This window comes from Apostichopus japonicus, chromosome 14 (genome assembly GCF_037975245.1).
Source record: "Apostichopus japonicus isolate 1M-3 chromosome 14, ASM3797524v1, whole genome shotgun sequence".
NCBI lineage: Eukaryota > Metazoa > Echinodermata > Holothuroidea > Aspidochirotida > Stichopodidae > Apostichopus > Apostichopus japonicus.
In genome coordinates, this window is record NC_092574.1 from 16,434,918 (window position 1) to 16,450,843 (window position 15,926).

The following is a 15,926-nucleotide window of genomic DNA, read 5'->3' on the forward strand; positions in this document are numbered from 1 at the left end:
CATTCATTTAATATTAAGATGGATGGGGGCATGTCCTGACACCAAATGGGATGTTAAAACATTGAAGGTAAAGAGGAGGCACATACCAGCTAAGAGGCAACTGTTCCCATTCCCTCCCTTATGTTCAATTTTTCAGGTGCAGAAATCAGCAAGTAATATCACTTTGGAAAGGCTGAGCATATAACTTGATTACACCTCAAAACAATATTTCCTGTGCCCTGTCTGTGCTTCACCTTTCAGGTCAGACTTCACATTCAGAAGGGTCAAAAGTCATCCTTGAAAGGGTCAAAGTTCACCAAGTTCAGTGTCAGAATTTTCCATTGCATATTTGAATAAACGATTAACAAAAATATGAACACAGACATTAAATGATAGCTGATTGCTTAGATGCTTTATTGTTTTATTTTTCACGTAAAACCAAGGCACACAAAGAAGGAAGATAATGGAACACATCAATAGACAAATATGAAAGCTAAGGTCAAGGTGAGCTTTAGTAACTTCCTGAAAGTTTTTGCCTCTCTCTAAAAGTACCCTAATTATTTTGTCTTTTTCTTTGTTTGCTATTATGGTATACACAACATGAACATTTCTAAGTATATTTAGAACATCACTGAAACCAACTTGACAGAACATCGGTTTCAAATTATCATTACACAAATGCGTCAAATTCTGTCTTCTACTCTACTACAATCAACTCACTAACTGACAACAATACACTATAATAAGTTATGGGAACATAAGTATGACATAGTACCAGATCAAAACACAAAGTACTATTACAGTTAATGATTGAAAAGTCTCCTATTTAACAAATATATTCAATACTTATAACTTCATAGACAGTAAGATCTTAACTAAGCCACATCCTACACACACACAAAAACAAAAACAAATTTAGACGGCACTTCTTCACTTATTTCATAAATCAACAGAATCAATGGACCTTATTTTGAAATTGCGGCAATCAACGCTTGCTTTGATGTGGAACATAGCTCACAGTTTCTCCTTCTCTTTGATACTTTACAAACTGTTTTATATACAGTAGGAGGACAAAAGAAAAGGAAAAAAACTCCTCCCATAAAGCATTTTGCAGACATCTGATGAATATCAAGTTCAACAAGTCCATTAATGTTGTCATTATCATCGTCTGATCTCAAAATGTCACCTGTAGTTAACATCAGCAGGTAACTAACCAGTCCAATGGGGTATCCTTATATAACTGTCCTACTAACTGCCAACATTAAGTATTAAATTATGCCTCTTCAGGACTACTGCCCTATTTAGCAGTGTGAAATATGTCGTCTATCTGCCACATAAATTTCACACTGTATGCCACTGATCTTCAATATACAAGTTTAATACAGTTGTAAATCAGTATTGCTTTTTCGTTCTTGCTATGTGTGTATGTGTGTGCACTACAGTTCTATTAATATGTCCATTTTGTAGACTTTGAAAGAAAAATTGCCTAGGTTACATTTAGTTTGTATGTTAGGATAGATATGAAAGAATTATACCTTGTGTTACAGTGCCAAACTGTAACCACAATAATCACAAAATTATCATAAATGTTGAGATTTGTTATCAACCAAGAGGATAGGGGGACCAAAAATAGGAATAGGGGGGGGGGTGTAAATTTTGGACCTAACGATTTGTTCTGTTGATCAAAGGGTTGGACAATAATTGTTTTTATGAACAGTACGAGTTGTATGGTCATAGGTCAACCAGGTGAATACAGCACAGTCCAAATAGAGATGTGATGAATAAATTATCCTACCATGCCGTAAATCTTACAGAAATAGCATCAATTGGAGCACCAACGATTACGTCAACGTATTAACAAAAACATCAAGCTATGATACACACTTAATTATGTTGTTTAAACCACTCACTACATTCAACACCTTGTTTGCACAATTCAATATATTATAATATCAATGGGAACTTATAAAAGCTACAGAAATATGTGAGCTGAGAAAAATAATGCACTTTCTGATACTGGGTATAAATGTAATGAACATGAAACATTCAATCTAAGACTTCTACAATACAACAACAACAATGTCCAAGCAACTTTTACAATTTATCCCCAAAAAAAGAAAAAAACTAAGCAAATTTTGCACAGTAAGCCCTATGAATGAATACATATTGCAAAACAGTTTGTATATATTCAAGTCAGATATGTGGGTAATTTGTTTATTCAAGCTATCTTTCCCAGCTGAAAGTCAAGATTCCCACGATTGAACCATCTTTCTCCGACTGACAAATGGGAGGTGGGGGCCATGCACCCCTCTTCCCCTCCCGTTTCACAAGCCACTCAGGTTTCTCAATATATGTAATTGTTTAGAATCATCAAGCAGGGTCAAACATTATTATTCATCAAATTATTATGGTGCTATTACAAGGTTGGACTCAAGGGAACACTTGTTTCCGAAAGACCAGTCTTCTTCCGTTGTCTAACCCCTAACAAAATCCCTCTTTACCAACTTTAAGTTAGAGACATTCTGTAGCGCAGTTAGTACTTTATCTTTCCTCAGTGCACATCAATATTCATACATATTGAAGGCTCATGGAGGAATTAATGAATGAAACCAATTGTAACTTAATCCACACAAATAAATGTAACTCTTATGAGAAAAATGTAACCAAGCCAAGATAACCATGAATGTAAGCAACAGCAATATATACAAAATAAATGTTTGGTTTTACGTCAAGGTATCGTCTATGTAGTAATTGTCTGCTTTCATCATTCACAATCAACTAAAAGACAAAAAATATATTTACAGTTATCTTCTTCTATCCGACAGGAAATTGAGACGGATTAATTATTTACAAGAAAGGGAAACACATCCAATTTTTATTTCTTATATCGTTTTTTGTGTACCAGGAGAGACATTATTGAAGGATCGTTGGTCAGTTCATTTTACAACCATTTCTCCTTTAACTGACAAGATTAAGGGGCAAAGATATTCCTGTTAAGGTTTGAACTTATTAATCTTACTGACTGGTACGTTCAGTTAATCTTGCGATGAAAATCTTTCTTTTTGTTTTGCAAACTCACTTTACACACCCAGTATTTATTTTCTTGATTAAATCTGTGTCATGCCCTTTGCAAGGATATTCTTTACCACCATGCTTGTAGTAATTAGCTAACTGCAGAGATAAGATTAAGTACCTACACATGATATTGACCGACTTGTTATCTCATCTCATCACCAGCTGTTCAGGTCAATGAGTGTGTTGATTGAATACCACCACATTTGCTGCGCCCTACACTAAAGTGTACACGTTGTTGTAGTAAACAACCCCTGGATTCCATACATCCTGTGACTGAATCCAAACAGTTGTAGCATACTGTATTGCTTTTCAAAAAAACAAAGAATACAAAATTTAGACCAGTTTTTCCCAAGAGATGTAAACATGTAGTAATAGAATATGAGTTCGCATTCTCTTCAGCATGGAGCTTGGCCAACGTTAATCTGAACGTAAAGCTCTGCATCTTTAATACAGCAGCGCCTAGAAATATGCTAGACAGAGCATAAATGGTCACCTAGAATCAAATTCCGATTTATACCACAAATTTGCCCAATTTGTGCAATTTTTTAGGCATGTCTCAGCTCTTCGTATTTTAATCTTCAGTGTGACAAGTCTGTTCTTATATTTCAGGATTGTTTTCACAGTAGAATACAGACAACTTGCAAACTGGACTCTGCAGTCAACTTGAAACAGAGTGACATCATTTATTTTTATCTATACCATTCATCCACACTGTTTGTTTTGTTTTGTGTCTTTTTTTTGTGTGTTAACTTAGTAAAATATAACAGAAGTTAAGAACAGTTGCACAGGGAGCAAACAAATTTGTGCTTGCTTTTCAATTTTTTATGTATTTGAACTGAATTAGCTCCTTTCTAACGGTTGCTTTTATATTAAAGAACAGATCTTGCATGCGGCTTTAGGTATAACCTCACTGCCTCTCTCAGCCCACACACTGCGGTATATACTGGATAGTAATGTTTTAATGTGGTGGGACTGACTGAAATGAACTTAACATGACACTTGCTCTCAGTGGCGTAGGAAGTTACTTTTGAGTGGGGGGGCTGAAGACTGATGGCCGGCCGGGGGAGGGGTCTAAGGGGAGGGGGTGTCCCCCTCCCCTTTGGATTTTTTTTGCATTTCCAGGTGGCCTCAGATGCAATTTGGTGCAATATAGCACACTTCAACACCCACTCCATTTTGTAAACTTAATTTTGTATTTTCACCTGGCCTTAGATGCAATTTGGTGCTCCAAATGAGATTTTTTTTCTCATTTGGAAATGAAAAAGGGGTTTTTTGACTTGCGAAGTGGGGGGGCGGAATGATACTTCTGCCCCTCCACATTTTTCACTGGGGGGCTGGCGCCCCCCCAGCCCCCCCGGTTCCTACGCCCTTGCTTGCTTTGCCACTTGAGATTGCCATTAGAAATTGATTTGCCATTTGCCACAGATTTTACCAAACAGCAAATTTCCGTTTGCATCTGCCAAAATGAAACGAGGAAACCTAAAACCGCATTTCACACATTTCTATGTGTGACTTGGAGTCATAGAGTGACTGCATTTCAAGCTGATGGAGGCATTTCGGATATCACTTCACATTTTAATCCTGTTTGATTCATTTTAAAATTGAATATTTTAAACCCTGCTCAATGTTTTAAACTCTATTTTACAAAGGCCAGAACCATTCCCATAAACCTTCCACAATGTTAGACATGTGCATGCAATTGGATGGTCACACTGGAGAATTTTTATAAAGGTTACAATTTTGGAAGTGGTCCAACTTTTTTCTTCTTTTTTTTTAACTACGAGGTAAAAGAATTTTAGTTTGCCAACAAGGTGGGTAAGAATGATACTTCAAGGTAATAGCTCACTACTCTATTAGCTGTTCAGGGTCCAAAGGGCAATTCAAGCCAGAACGAATGATATTTGACCATCCACTTCACCGAACTGACGTTCTCAGTTTTCCCGCACATAAACTGCAGGGCTAACAAGATATATCAAATGGAGAGAATAGGTTTCTGATCTAGAAGAATTGTAGCCTTGATGGAATACTCAAGAGTAAACAAAGGTTATTCAGTGTGATATCAATGGAAGCTTAAAATACCATTGGGATTGTCCTCAAACCGTTGCATGTTTAATAATTGAACTGTTCAGAGGTTCTTTGAAGTACTTTTCTTGACGTTACAAAGTTACAACCACACAAAAAAATGATTCCCAGACCTTCACAAGCCCTACATTAGATAATGAAATGTCTCTGAAAGAATAAAATGAACAGGTTAGGTTGTGTGGGTAAGATGATTACTGAAACTTGAACACAAGTCATCATAACCCAGTGGCAGAGCGTCCATACAGTCGGGGGGGGGCGGATGCCCCCCCTGACGGACTCAAATGGACTGCTGGCGCCCTTTTCAGCTATTTACCACTTTTTACTTATTCGCGATTATTGACTTTTTTATTGCTGCTCTCTTCTACCTATTGACATTTGTCACATTTTGTTGGCGATGACACCTATTTATTCTTCGTTTATCTGCAAGTTAGCAAGGCCTGGAAAGGGTCATTTCCGGCGATCTAGGGAGTATCTTTACTCAAAAAAATTCTGCACGCTCCGCGCCAACCTGTGGTGGCGCTCCGCTTAGATAAAGTCGAAAGCGCCCATACAGACCATTCTCGCCCCCTCTGACCAATACCCCTAGCTCCGCCACTGTCATAACCTTATATAATATGGGAGGGGTAGGGGAAGGGGGCAGTACTAATGAACTTTAAGACGTGCATCTCTCGTACTGACACCAGCAGGAATAGCAGGATGTTTTGCATGTTGGAAAAGAATTGTAGAAAAATCTTTTGTAATTAAACTTGCAAGTCTAAGATAAGACACCTGCTGTACCTTCAAAAGTGTTGGTAAAATCTTCCAATAGAGACTGCTACAGCAATGGCTGCCTGTTAAATAGAGAGAGATCATTCAATCGTGGCCTACAAAAATTGGATCAACATATATATCCTTCATCTCCAACAAGTGAAATTACCGGTAAGGTTTAAAGTTGTACTTCTCCCCCCACTCAGAGCCCAGATCAACGAAATTAGTAAAGCGGTCGTGGAGTCTCTCAGTTTTGTTTCGCATTTAGTAAGTATCGTTCCTGTGTACAGAACTGGTATAGACCTTTTGACTTGTAAAGCAATTGGACCATTATTGCGATGCAATACCAGATAGATTATTCTTTGTGGATGCAGCAAAATGATATGTACAAGAAGTGACTGACGACTTTTCATGTTGCCATTTATTTGCTTCTTAAAACCAGTTTTGAACCTAACATCATTTGAATATGTATTTTTTCCAGCACTGAGCAAAACCTCTATAACATATGGAATGCTGTTGCTGTCCTACTGTGCAAACTTAAGTAATGGGTCAAGTAGAAATATTATGATTTATTTAATTTTGTCTGCATAGTGAAACATTTTTTAGAGTCTCACAAAATGGTAGCTGCTCCTGTAGAAGATTTGTGTGTATCAGAAATGTGATATTATGGTCTTTTCCATCTCAATGCAATCTCTCTCACCCCTATCATGCTATAATGCTGCAAACTAGCTCTGTGTTCAAGTTACAACAGTACTAAACTCCCCATCCTCCCCCCTTCTCCCTCCCCTCCCCTCATTAGAGATCTTTCGATAACTGCCTCTCTGGTGTACTGTACTATGCAGGGTTTTATTCACTTTTGTTGAGCATATTTTCATTTGTGGATATGTCAATGCTAAACTGAAAGCAATTTTGGACAAGAAATTTCAGATTGCACTCAATACATCACACAAACAGCAAATTCCCTTATAAACATGCTCGCAACCCCCCCCCCCCCTCCTTAAACAGACACATTTCATTATCATGACAATCCTCTGTCAGCTTTCATCGAAGAGAGAGCTGAACAAGGATGCCTTTATGATTTATGTTCAGCTAGCTATGATGAATAACTGATTATTTTAGCTTGAGTCAAAACCAATAGACCACAATTTGAACTACTGTACCACTATCTCTGGGTCACTGTTTCAACTGTTTCAAATACTGAGTGGACACATTGCCCCTTCCATCAAAGAAGCAGGTAAGTAGCCTTCCAACCTCCCTTTAACACCTAATTCAATAGAAATTGGTATTTTACTTCATAAAAAGGAAATGAACTGAAAGTATCTCTCTGCATGTTATTGCAGGAAAATCTAGCATTCCAGACAACCCTCTAGACGGTCAGCCTGCTTGCCAGTGCTCATCCCAAGCTGGACGAGACTGCGCTGGGGGTCTCGATTCTGAAAAGATTGACTGCCTGCTACTGCTTGGTCTTGATCCAGTACTCTTCTTGCTGAAGTCGCTATTCAGGCTGGACATACTAGAGGCCTTTGCCATTTTGTTGGCATAAGTTGACCCTAAAACGAAAGGATAAATGTTTAACATTCATGAGAGAACCCCCAGCGGCTGACTTTACATAAGAAAGATGCTTATACTGAGCACTGAGATATATTTAGATGGTGGAATATTACAACTTTAGCATCAGATATCATGATGGCTTTCAAAGATGCATAATTACAGCATTCGGCTATTTAATTCGGACGAACAAATGAGAATTCTCGGCATACAGAGAACAAACTTTTCTAGATATGTTGCAACTGTTTGAAAGAAGACAACAAACTAACTTCCCACAAACCTATATTGTTAGATCCTTACAACCCACCCTACAACATAGAATCTACTGTACATAGTCCTCCACTATACAGAGCTATGTTGTATGTGCCCTGCCCTATGGAGTAAGAGAGAACAGATAATCTAGAACTGTCTTCATGATAAATGATAGAGCTCTTAAAGACAGCCTTATTCTTCTACACGTGTGTTGTCATAGCGACACAGACTAGGACACTTGACCGAGGTACAAGCAAGTACAGTTCCGTATATAGTTTTATCTAAATATCTGTACCAGCTACGTAGCTCTCCTCGTTTTGCTTCACTTGTTAAGTCTCTTTTTAAAGAAAACGGAAATCGTTCGAGCAACTTCCTGTATGTAGAGCATTTTAATTGCAACTCACCTGTTCTTCTCGCACTGCTAGGACGGTGAGGGGATTTCCCAACTTGGTTGGAATATTGCACTTGCCTCTGGTAATGTTTCTCGTGATCATCCTTTCTGACGGAAGGAGTTGCCTTTGCTGACTCGATTCTCTGGAGAATTTGCTGTTAACGAAAAAGACATTTTAAGCACTGTGTTTCAAGCGATATATTGAGATATTCGTATATAGCATGGACACTGCGAAGTTCGGACACCAAGAATTAAAACACCCCAAAACTATAAATTCCTTTTATTGACAAATATGTAAGTAATTGCTTGCACACAGGTCATTTTAGAGAGAAAATAACTGTAGCTTTGTAGTTTTCCGTGAAATTGTCTCTTGCTGTAGGTTGTCATGATGAAATCGTGTATTTTTTAGGGGTGTCAGAATTTGAATGACCTTCCTACATAACATATTAAACATTTCATTTTTTCTCCCCTTCACTCTTTCAAAATAGTAAATTTATGATTAATGAAAGTATGATGCAATGTCAAGGATGCTGAGATTTTAACCACACAGGTAATTAGGTATTTGAGGTCATGAGCGATGGCCCAAATTTAGTATGCAAAAATTTGCTGGGTATATTTTATTTTTTCTGAAGATTGAACCTTGAAACTATTACTTATTCCCAGATACTGTGAAGCTTTAAAGTAAAATTAGATGCTTTGATATTCCAGTAAAGTGAACAAGATTCTGAGTTTGACCATAGACTTCATAGCTGCCCAGTTTTTGTATTTATTGGACATATTAGGGAACAATACAGATGGCCTAATTTTTATGGGATAATGTGAGTGTATACAGTACGTCCTATATAGGATATACCAAGTGCTCACTGTTCAAAGGTGAACTGCAGTTTACCACTTGCCCTTTCAACTTAGACCAATCTCATAAGTTACAGCTTGCAGGCCTATAAATTACAACAATTGTAGCCCTATTGCGATAATCTGCAGGAAGTACTCTAGTGCTCAACTGAATATATCTAGACTTCAACCTGGGTTAAATGAACCCATGAAACTTATAATGTTCAAGTACTATAACTATATTAACATGCTAGTTATCATATTATGCTAGAAAATATTAATTAGTGATGGGAATGGATTTACCCAGGGAACCATGATGGAGACTGACTATAAAATTTACTAAATAGTCAGTCTTAATCATTTCTACCCCAGTTGGGATATTCATAATGAATGAACAAAAAGTTCATTATCTACACAGTTCTCCATTGAAAGAGTATTGAGTTTTTATGTAGTCAATATTACCATGAAAGAGAGAAAACATATTGGTAAATTCTTTTTATATCATATCCTTTCAACTGTTCTTGTTTTCATTTGCTGATATTCATTTCCTTCTTGATGCCAAATATGGATGTCTTGAAACTGTGTAAATATGATCAACATATGCTGCTATTACTGTGAATTATAAAAGTTTGACCGAAGAAATGACCACATGTTGTATGTTTATACGTGCACCTAATATAGCCTCTACGACATGCTAAACACCACAGTACACGCCATACAATCTTCAGAGAGCTCTATGAACCATGGCAATCGTATTCTGGACAATAAACAAGCTGATCATAGTAAAAGATATTTGACCCTCCTGTGAAAAAGTTTCAACCAGGGAGTTGTTCCATAACAACTCCCTGTTTCAACTAATCCAACCATTCAATGTAAGTTTCACAGAATGGTTCTGGACACTTGGAAGAACAAGCAGTGTGTGGTTCAGTAATTATTTAGTAAGTACACAACCGGACACCAAATTTGATTATGTACAGGATTTGATGGTACACTGTAGTTTCCACACACACACATACACACATCATTATTTATTAGTGAGGAAGTTAGGAAGTGGCTTCACAATACTGCTTAAACAAGGGCGTAGGAACCGGGGGGGGCTGGGGGGCACCAGCCCCCCCAGTGAAAAATATGGAGTATCATTCCGCCCCCCCCTGCTTCGCAAGTTAATAAACCCCTTTTTCATTTCCAAATGAGTAAAAAAATCTCATTTGGAGCACCAAATTGCATCTAAAGCCAGGTGAAAATGCAAAAGTTTTTACAAAATGGAGTGGGTGTTGAAGTGTGCTACATTGCACCAATTGCATCTGAGGCCACCTGGAAATGCCAAAAAATTCCAAAGGGGAGGGGGGCACCCCCTCCCCTTAGACCACTCCCCCAGACCGGCCAGCAGTCTTCAGCCCCCCCCCCCCACTCAAAAGTACCTTCCTACGCCCCTGTGCTTAAATATCATAAGTACTGTACAGGGTGTACTGCTATCAAAAACTGTACACACAGGACAAAAGGAACAGGCGCATATATATATGACATTTTACTGTATTTCATACCTGGAACAATTCGATATCCTATATCCACTGGATGCTGTGATTTATTACGGTTGCAACTTTATTTATGCCAAACCAGTCTCAATCCTCAAATTTCAAAATTTTCTCCCTTGAAGTTTCTATAAACACTGTACATAGATGAACTACTGTATATGAAGACTACCTTTCTAACACTATAAAACTGATTAATGCGAAACAAGATGTGGCAACAAGTGCGATTTATAATTAAACACTCCGATTTTCATTTCCCTTGCAGAAGATAAACAAACAATCTTTTGACTATTCCTAAGAGACAAGGTAACATGATATGCATCAGAGTTTCAATTTAATAAAAGGTGAACGGTCTTTCCAGTCATCCGCAATCTCTAAAAGCCTCACAGGGAGAAATCCTAAACAATACAAAACAATATTGTGAGTGGGTTAATATATAACTTAACAGCAAAGTAATTACTGTCACTTACTTACCACATACTGTATTGTGCATTAAAGTGTACAATACCAGTTGATGCATAATGTTCAATGTAACAGTTCAATTTTCAAGAAGGTTAACAAGTTTTTTGTTTTTTTTTTACCTTTTTTTTCCAAATAGGAATCAGGAAAACTGGGAATAATCTGGTTTATTAGTTCTGGTTATTTTTTTTCATTTTTCATTTTTTTAAATAAAATTTTACTTCCTGGTATTGCAGATATATTTTAATGTGACCTAACAGTGGGTACTGTATGTAAGGCCATATTCCCTCTTACCTCTGATTCAATTCAGTTGTTAATTTTTACAAGATTCTGATCAAGCCATGTAATGTATATCAGGTCTTAATAAATAATTAAATATTCAACAATGGTTATCCGTAAGTAAACAAGTCAAGGTTTCATAATTATTAGACAGAAGGTAAAAGAAATGAAACACTAGATTTACTTTCAGGTTACCATAGCGACACACTTAACTGTGTGCAAACATGTATGCACGTTCTGATTTGCTACCGTTAACATTTTTGTTGCACTAGGGTAAACCTGGCTGTCATGGACAGAGTCTGACAATCAAGGACAGAGGTTTCTTTCTTCTAGTCACTTTTCATTTTAATCATTGAAAACAAGTAACTTGCTGTTCATTTTCTTTGTCTCATGTAATGAAGGGTCTCTTTTCAAACAATTTTTGATTAAAAGACTCTCAAAAATCTATCTCGTTTTATGTACAGTGTTTGTTTAAAGGACCCATACCACTTCATTTTTGCCAATACGGCAAGATTGAGAAAATGATTTAGGTTGGATATAGAAATCTTCATAGGTCCTGTTTTCAAACAAATTGGCTTTTTTTTTACCGTTTCATGTTTTATGAATGACTACTGTACCATACGGTTAAGTATAAATCTGCGTTTCAAACACAAAATACATTGAACCTGTACTGTAACAATGTATCTAGTCAGAAATAATGAAGGTACTCCTCAACATAAAAAACTGCTTAGTATTTAAAATTGACTTTTCACAACAGATCTTGGATCGGTTATTTACATTTCTGTTCTACTGTGTGGGTATTGCTACTTTATTGCTTTCAGAGGCAGAAAGATTTTCTACGCAAATTAACATACTGTAGTAGTGATTAGTATGGATGGTAGACACTGTACATTGATATGTGTGGTTATGTCAGTTACACCACTGTATTGCTCTAAGTAGTCATAGGCTTTTACCCAAAACTTACTGTGTGGGATATTAAGGAAAGACAACAGACATATTAATGCATCTTTGGACTACAGATACATAGAGGCAATCTGATATATAAGCTCACATCAACTAGTTAGTAATGTGTTAGCACTGAGTCTGCTTTGACCAACCTTAAGCTCAGAGGTTAAAGGAATTGTCTGGTGGAAGATTTGGATACATTGTCCTCATAGTTCTTATTTTTCTCTTTCTATCCATGTGAAAATTGTCCCCATTCAACGTTTTCTTCTTGTAGAAATCTGGTTTTCAAATTTACCAGTTTCTCACCAAAAGCACCGTTTGTTCGAACGCATCAATTTGGTTATTGACGTAGTGCAGGCAAATAAGCAAAACAAGCGACTTGAAGTTAGCACTCCCATTTCCGCAGCAAATACACTCTCGCGTGTTCACGCACAGGTGATTGCCTATTATATATTATGTACACATCGCGAAATCCCCGATGCATTACATATATGACGGCTTTAAAGATTTTTTTAAAACATATATAATTTATAAGAAATTTCACTGAAAATTAAGGAAGAAATTAATCTATATTCAAACGCGGTTTATTTTGTCATTACTGTAGGAACTATATGGAGGGTGGGTTATGACGCAATCTGTATTTGGGAAGGTGACGTCATGTTCTCTACTGTTCGAGGTATATTTGATCTATATTATCTACATATCTATATATCTATATATATTATCTACTTGCTAACATCAAGTTAGGCATTTTCTTGAGTTACAGCACACATCAACTGGTGTAAGGCTCAATAATATTTGCTGATAATAAGCAGTAACACAGGGTTTATCTGCATATTAAATCATGCAATTTTTTCCCCCTTTCCTAAATGCAAAGTGATGATTGTTACCCAACTTATCATATTTTTGTTCTTCATGTCTACTGACAGAATTAAGCAAACTGTGTCATTTAATTTTGCTTCTGTCAAACTGAAAAATTCACTGGCAATCAGCCTGTAGATTGCCTGAATTTTGGCGGCCTGTTGATATGTAACTTTTTGATTGAAATCGTATGCAATTAAGTACAGGTTTTGCAACATATGTGTCTATTGGTGCAATTCAAAAGTAGATGGGGAATTGGCCATAATGAGAGAATGCTGAACGTGCTCAGGACAATCCCTTTCTATATAAACTCTTACAGTATGTGACTGAATTGAAGTATGTTATGAGCATTGGGATTGAAATTATAGAGATAAGGCCATGAATAAACATATTTTTGATCTCTGATAACTCAAAACAGAAAGAGCAAACATATAAAAACTGATGATGATTGATACTAGCAAACAAAAAGCTCTGTAAATGAGTAAATTGTGTTCTAATTCACTCAATGAATAACAAAGTTCATTATAAGATAGGAAACTTTGCAAGAAATGTTCACATGCAGGGATTTGCAAATGCTTACCATGAACTACAGTGTGGTAGAGAACATCCCATACTTGTATAATAAGGAGCCCATCCCCCACCCCCTCCCCTCCAATTATAGGGTAGAGCGTTGCTCTGATGAAGATCTAATGTACCTAATTCTAATTAAGATTCATACCTTGAAATGTTTTCGACATCAGCTAAGACAGAGCAAAATTACTTCATGACCGAAGGTTTCAAGTTGCATACATTGTACGTGTAGGCTACAGGACAGAGATTTTAAATCGATTCATTGGGCATTGCAAAAGAATACTCTATGTACAGTATTTAAGCACCACTCACCATGTTCTCCAACTCAATTTTCCTCTGTTCTCGCTTCCTTCGTACTGATGCATGACTCATATGTTGTCCAGGTGTCTCGGACGAACCTGGTAGTTTGGAATTTCGAGTTGCTGGAACTTGGGGCTTATTATGCAAGATTTTACCGAGAAGTCGCTGATTTTCTCGATCAATCCTTTGAACCTCATTGTTGCTAAATGACATGTTCATCCGTTGATGTGGTAAGTGAGCAGACTGAGGGCGCTTCCCGCCTCTCTTTGGTCTGCCTGATGATGGTCTGTTCATTTTTCTTTGCAATGATTCAAGGTCAGTTCTGCTTGGACACTCGTCCATTTCCAGAACAGCCCTCAGCAACATACTAAGTTCTCTCGTCTCGGAATCCTGATTTTGCGATCTTGATTTGCCATGAATGGAATATCCTGGGGTTACTTCTACAAACCGAACACTCTCAGCTTTCCTACTTCTCTCTTTTGGCTTCTGCCTTTTTTCAAATGATTTGTCTAGTCCTTCACACTTTTTGCTTCTATCTGGGCTGTGAATTGGGGATACATCTGTTACACTTGAGTCTGAATCAGAATCACCGGATGATTTAGATTCTGTTTCTGAGGAGGAAAATGACCTTGAAAGGTCTGAGCCATTTCTGTCCGAAACATCTTCAGAGGTCCAACTATCATGATGCTTCCTCCCAGCTTTCGCTGTTTTTGGTCGAGCGTTAGCACGAGAAGCTTTCTTTTCACTACCTGAAGGTGTTTCTTTCGGTTCTGGATTTTTCATACCCGTTGTTAGTTTGTGCCCATTTTCCTTCTTGGGCCTAATTTCATTGTTGTTTTCCCTATCATCATTTTCACTGTCCCTGCTTGCACCACTGCTGTTACCATCAGATTCTGTGTCACTAATATTGTCAAGAGCTGAGGGCACTTTTACACTTATATTGGTACTACGACTGCTTACAGTACGGGCGGTCCTCTCTCCGTCCGATTCACTCTCGGAACTATCATCGCTAGTACTATCATTATCACTGTCCGATAAATTTGTATCTTTGAACCTACCGTTTGTTTGAATAGCTTCACTGGGCCTAGTGTTATCTGTAGAATGTATTGCCTTATCGTGTTGACTGAGGCTCTCCTTTGACAGGTGTCTTATACCATTTGTCGTTCGATGTTTAGAAATTTGCGAATCCTTCTCGGCGTCATCACCGAAGAAATCGAAGTCAATTGGTCCTTTGCTCTCTTCAGTGTCCATTTTGGTCAAGATTCCCGCATACTCAGGACTATAAAGCTAGTTTCTCTTTTTAATCTGTTGTATCTTCGTTGTATATTACCATGCTAAAGCGGTTGCTGCAAACATTTGTTTGATAGCAACTGTGACGTCATTGATGAATATAGCTGACTGATCAGAAATCGGCAAAGATTGAGAAAGATAGAACCAAGTCTGATATCGGTGTATTTCTCGTGCTTGAAATTAAGTTGATTAACATTACTTCACTGATAATGAGTACAGTGCGTAAGTAGTGGTGTGTTTTTCCTTTGAAGACAGCTCTCCTGGTCAATCAAGTCTCGCCGTCACATTCGGCCTTTGTCGCACTTCTGAAAACGGTCAGTGTAGATCAAATTGCTCGGCCTAATTCGAGGGCGCAGTTCCTGTTTTGAAAAGTAAGGAGTGATTAATCCTGAAGGTGGCATACTCCTAATAGAGTCTATATCAATCCGTCTGGATATTCTCCTATCTCAGGAAAAGTACCAAAATGCAATAGGAGAACATCTTTTTTCATACGTTATCAATCATGATCTGGTTTCTTGTGGCTTGCATGGTGAAGGGCATGAATGGAAGCACATGTGGTGCAAAAATTGGGTCAATAGAGGCAAATTTAGACCTCTTTAGGCCTCCCATGAGCAGCGTACGAAAATTGTTTTCTATACTGAGTGAAGAGGTTTGTTTACAAGTGACGAAAACTTTCGGCTCGGATAGCAACAAATCTGCATTGTCATGATATAGAAAATTGATAGTGCAATGAAAGGCAAACTTGTCAGCTATCCGGTGATGGGTAGCGTTTAGCTAGTGAGAAC

General features: G+C 37.6%; 1 protein-coding gene across 1 annotated transcript; it reads right to left on the reverse strand.

The window, feature by feature from the left end:
• Window positions 1-364: 364 nt before the first annotated feature.
• LOC139979653 (uncharacterized) lies at window positions 365-15,454 on the reverse strand. Its single transcript, XM_071990662.1, has 3 exons — window positions 13,864-15,454; window positions 8,088-8,229; window positions 365-7,433 (listed from the first exon to the last, which is right to left on the reverse strand). The coding sequence occupies exons 1-3, from the start codon at window positions 15,100-15,102 to the stop codon at window positions 7,258-7,260; spliced, it is 1,557 nt and encodes a 518-aa protein (XP_071846763.1). The 5' UTR covers window positions 15,103-15,454; the 3' UTR covers window positions 365-7,257.
• Between the last annotated feature and the right edge of the window lie 472 nt (window positions 15,455-15,926).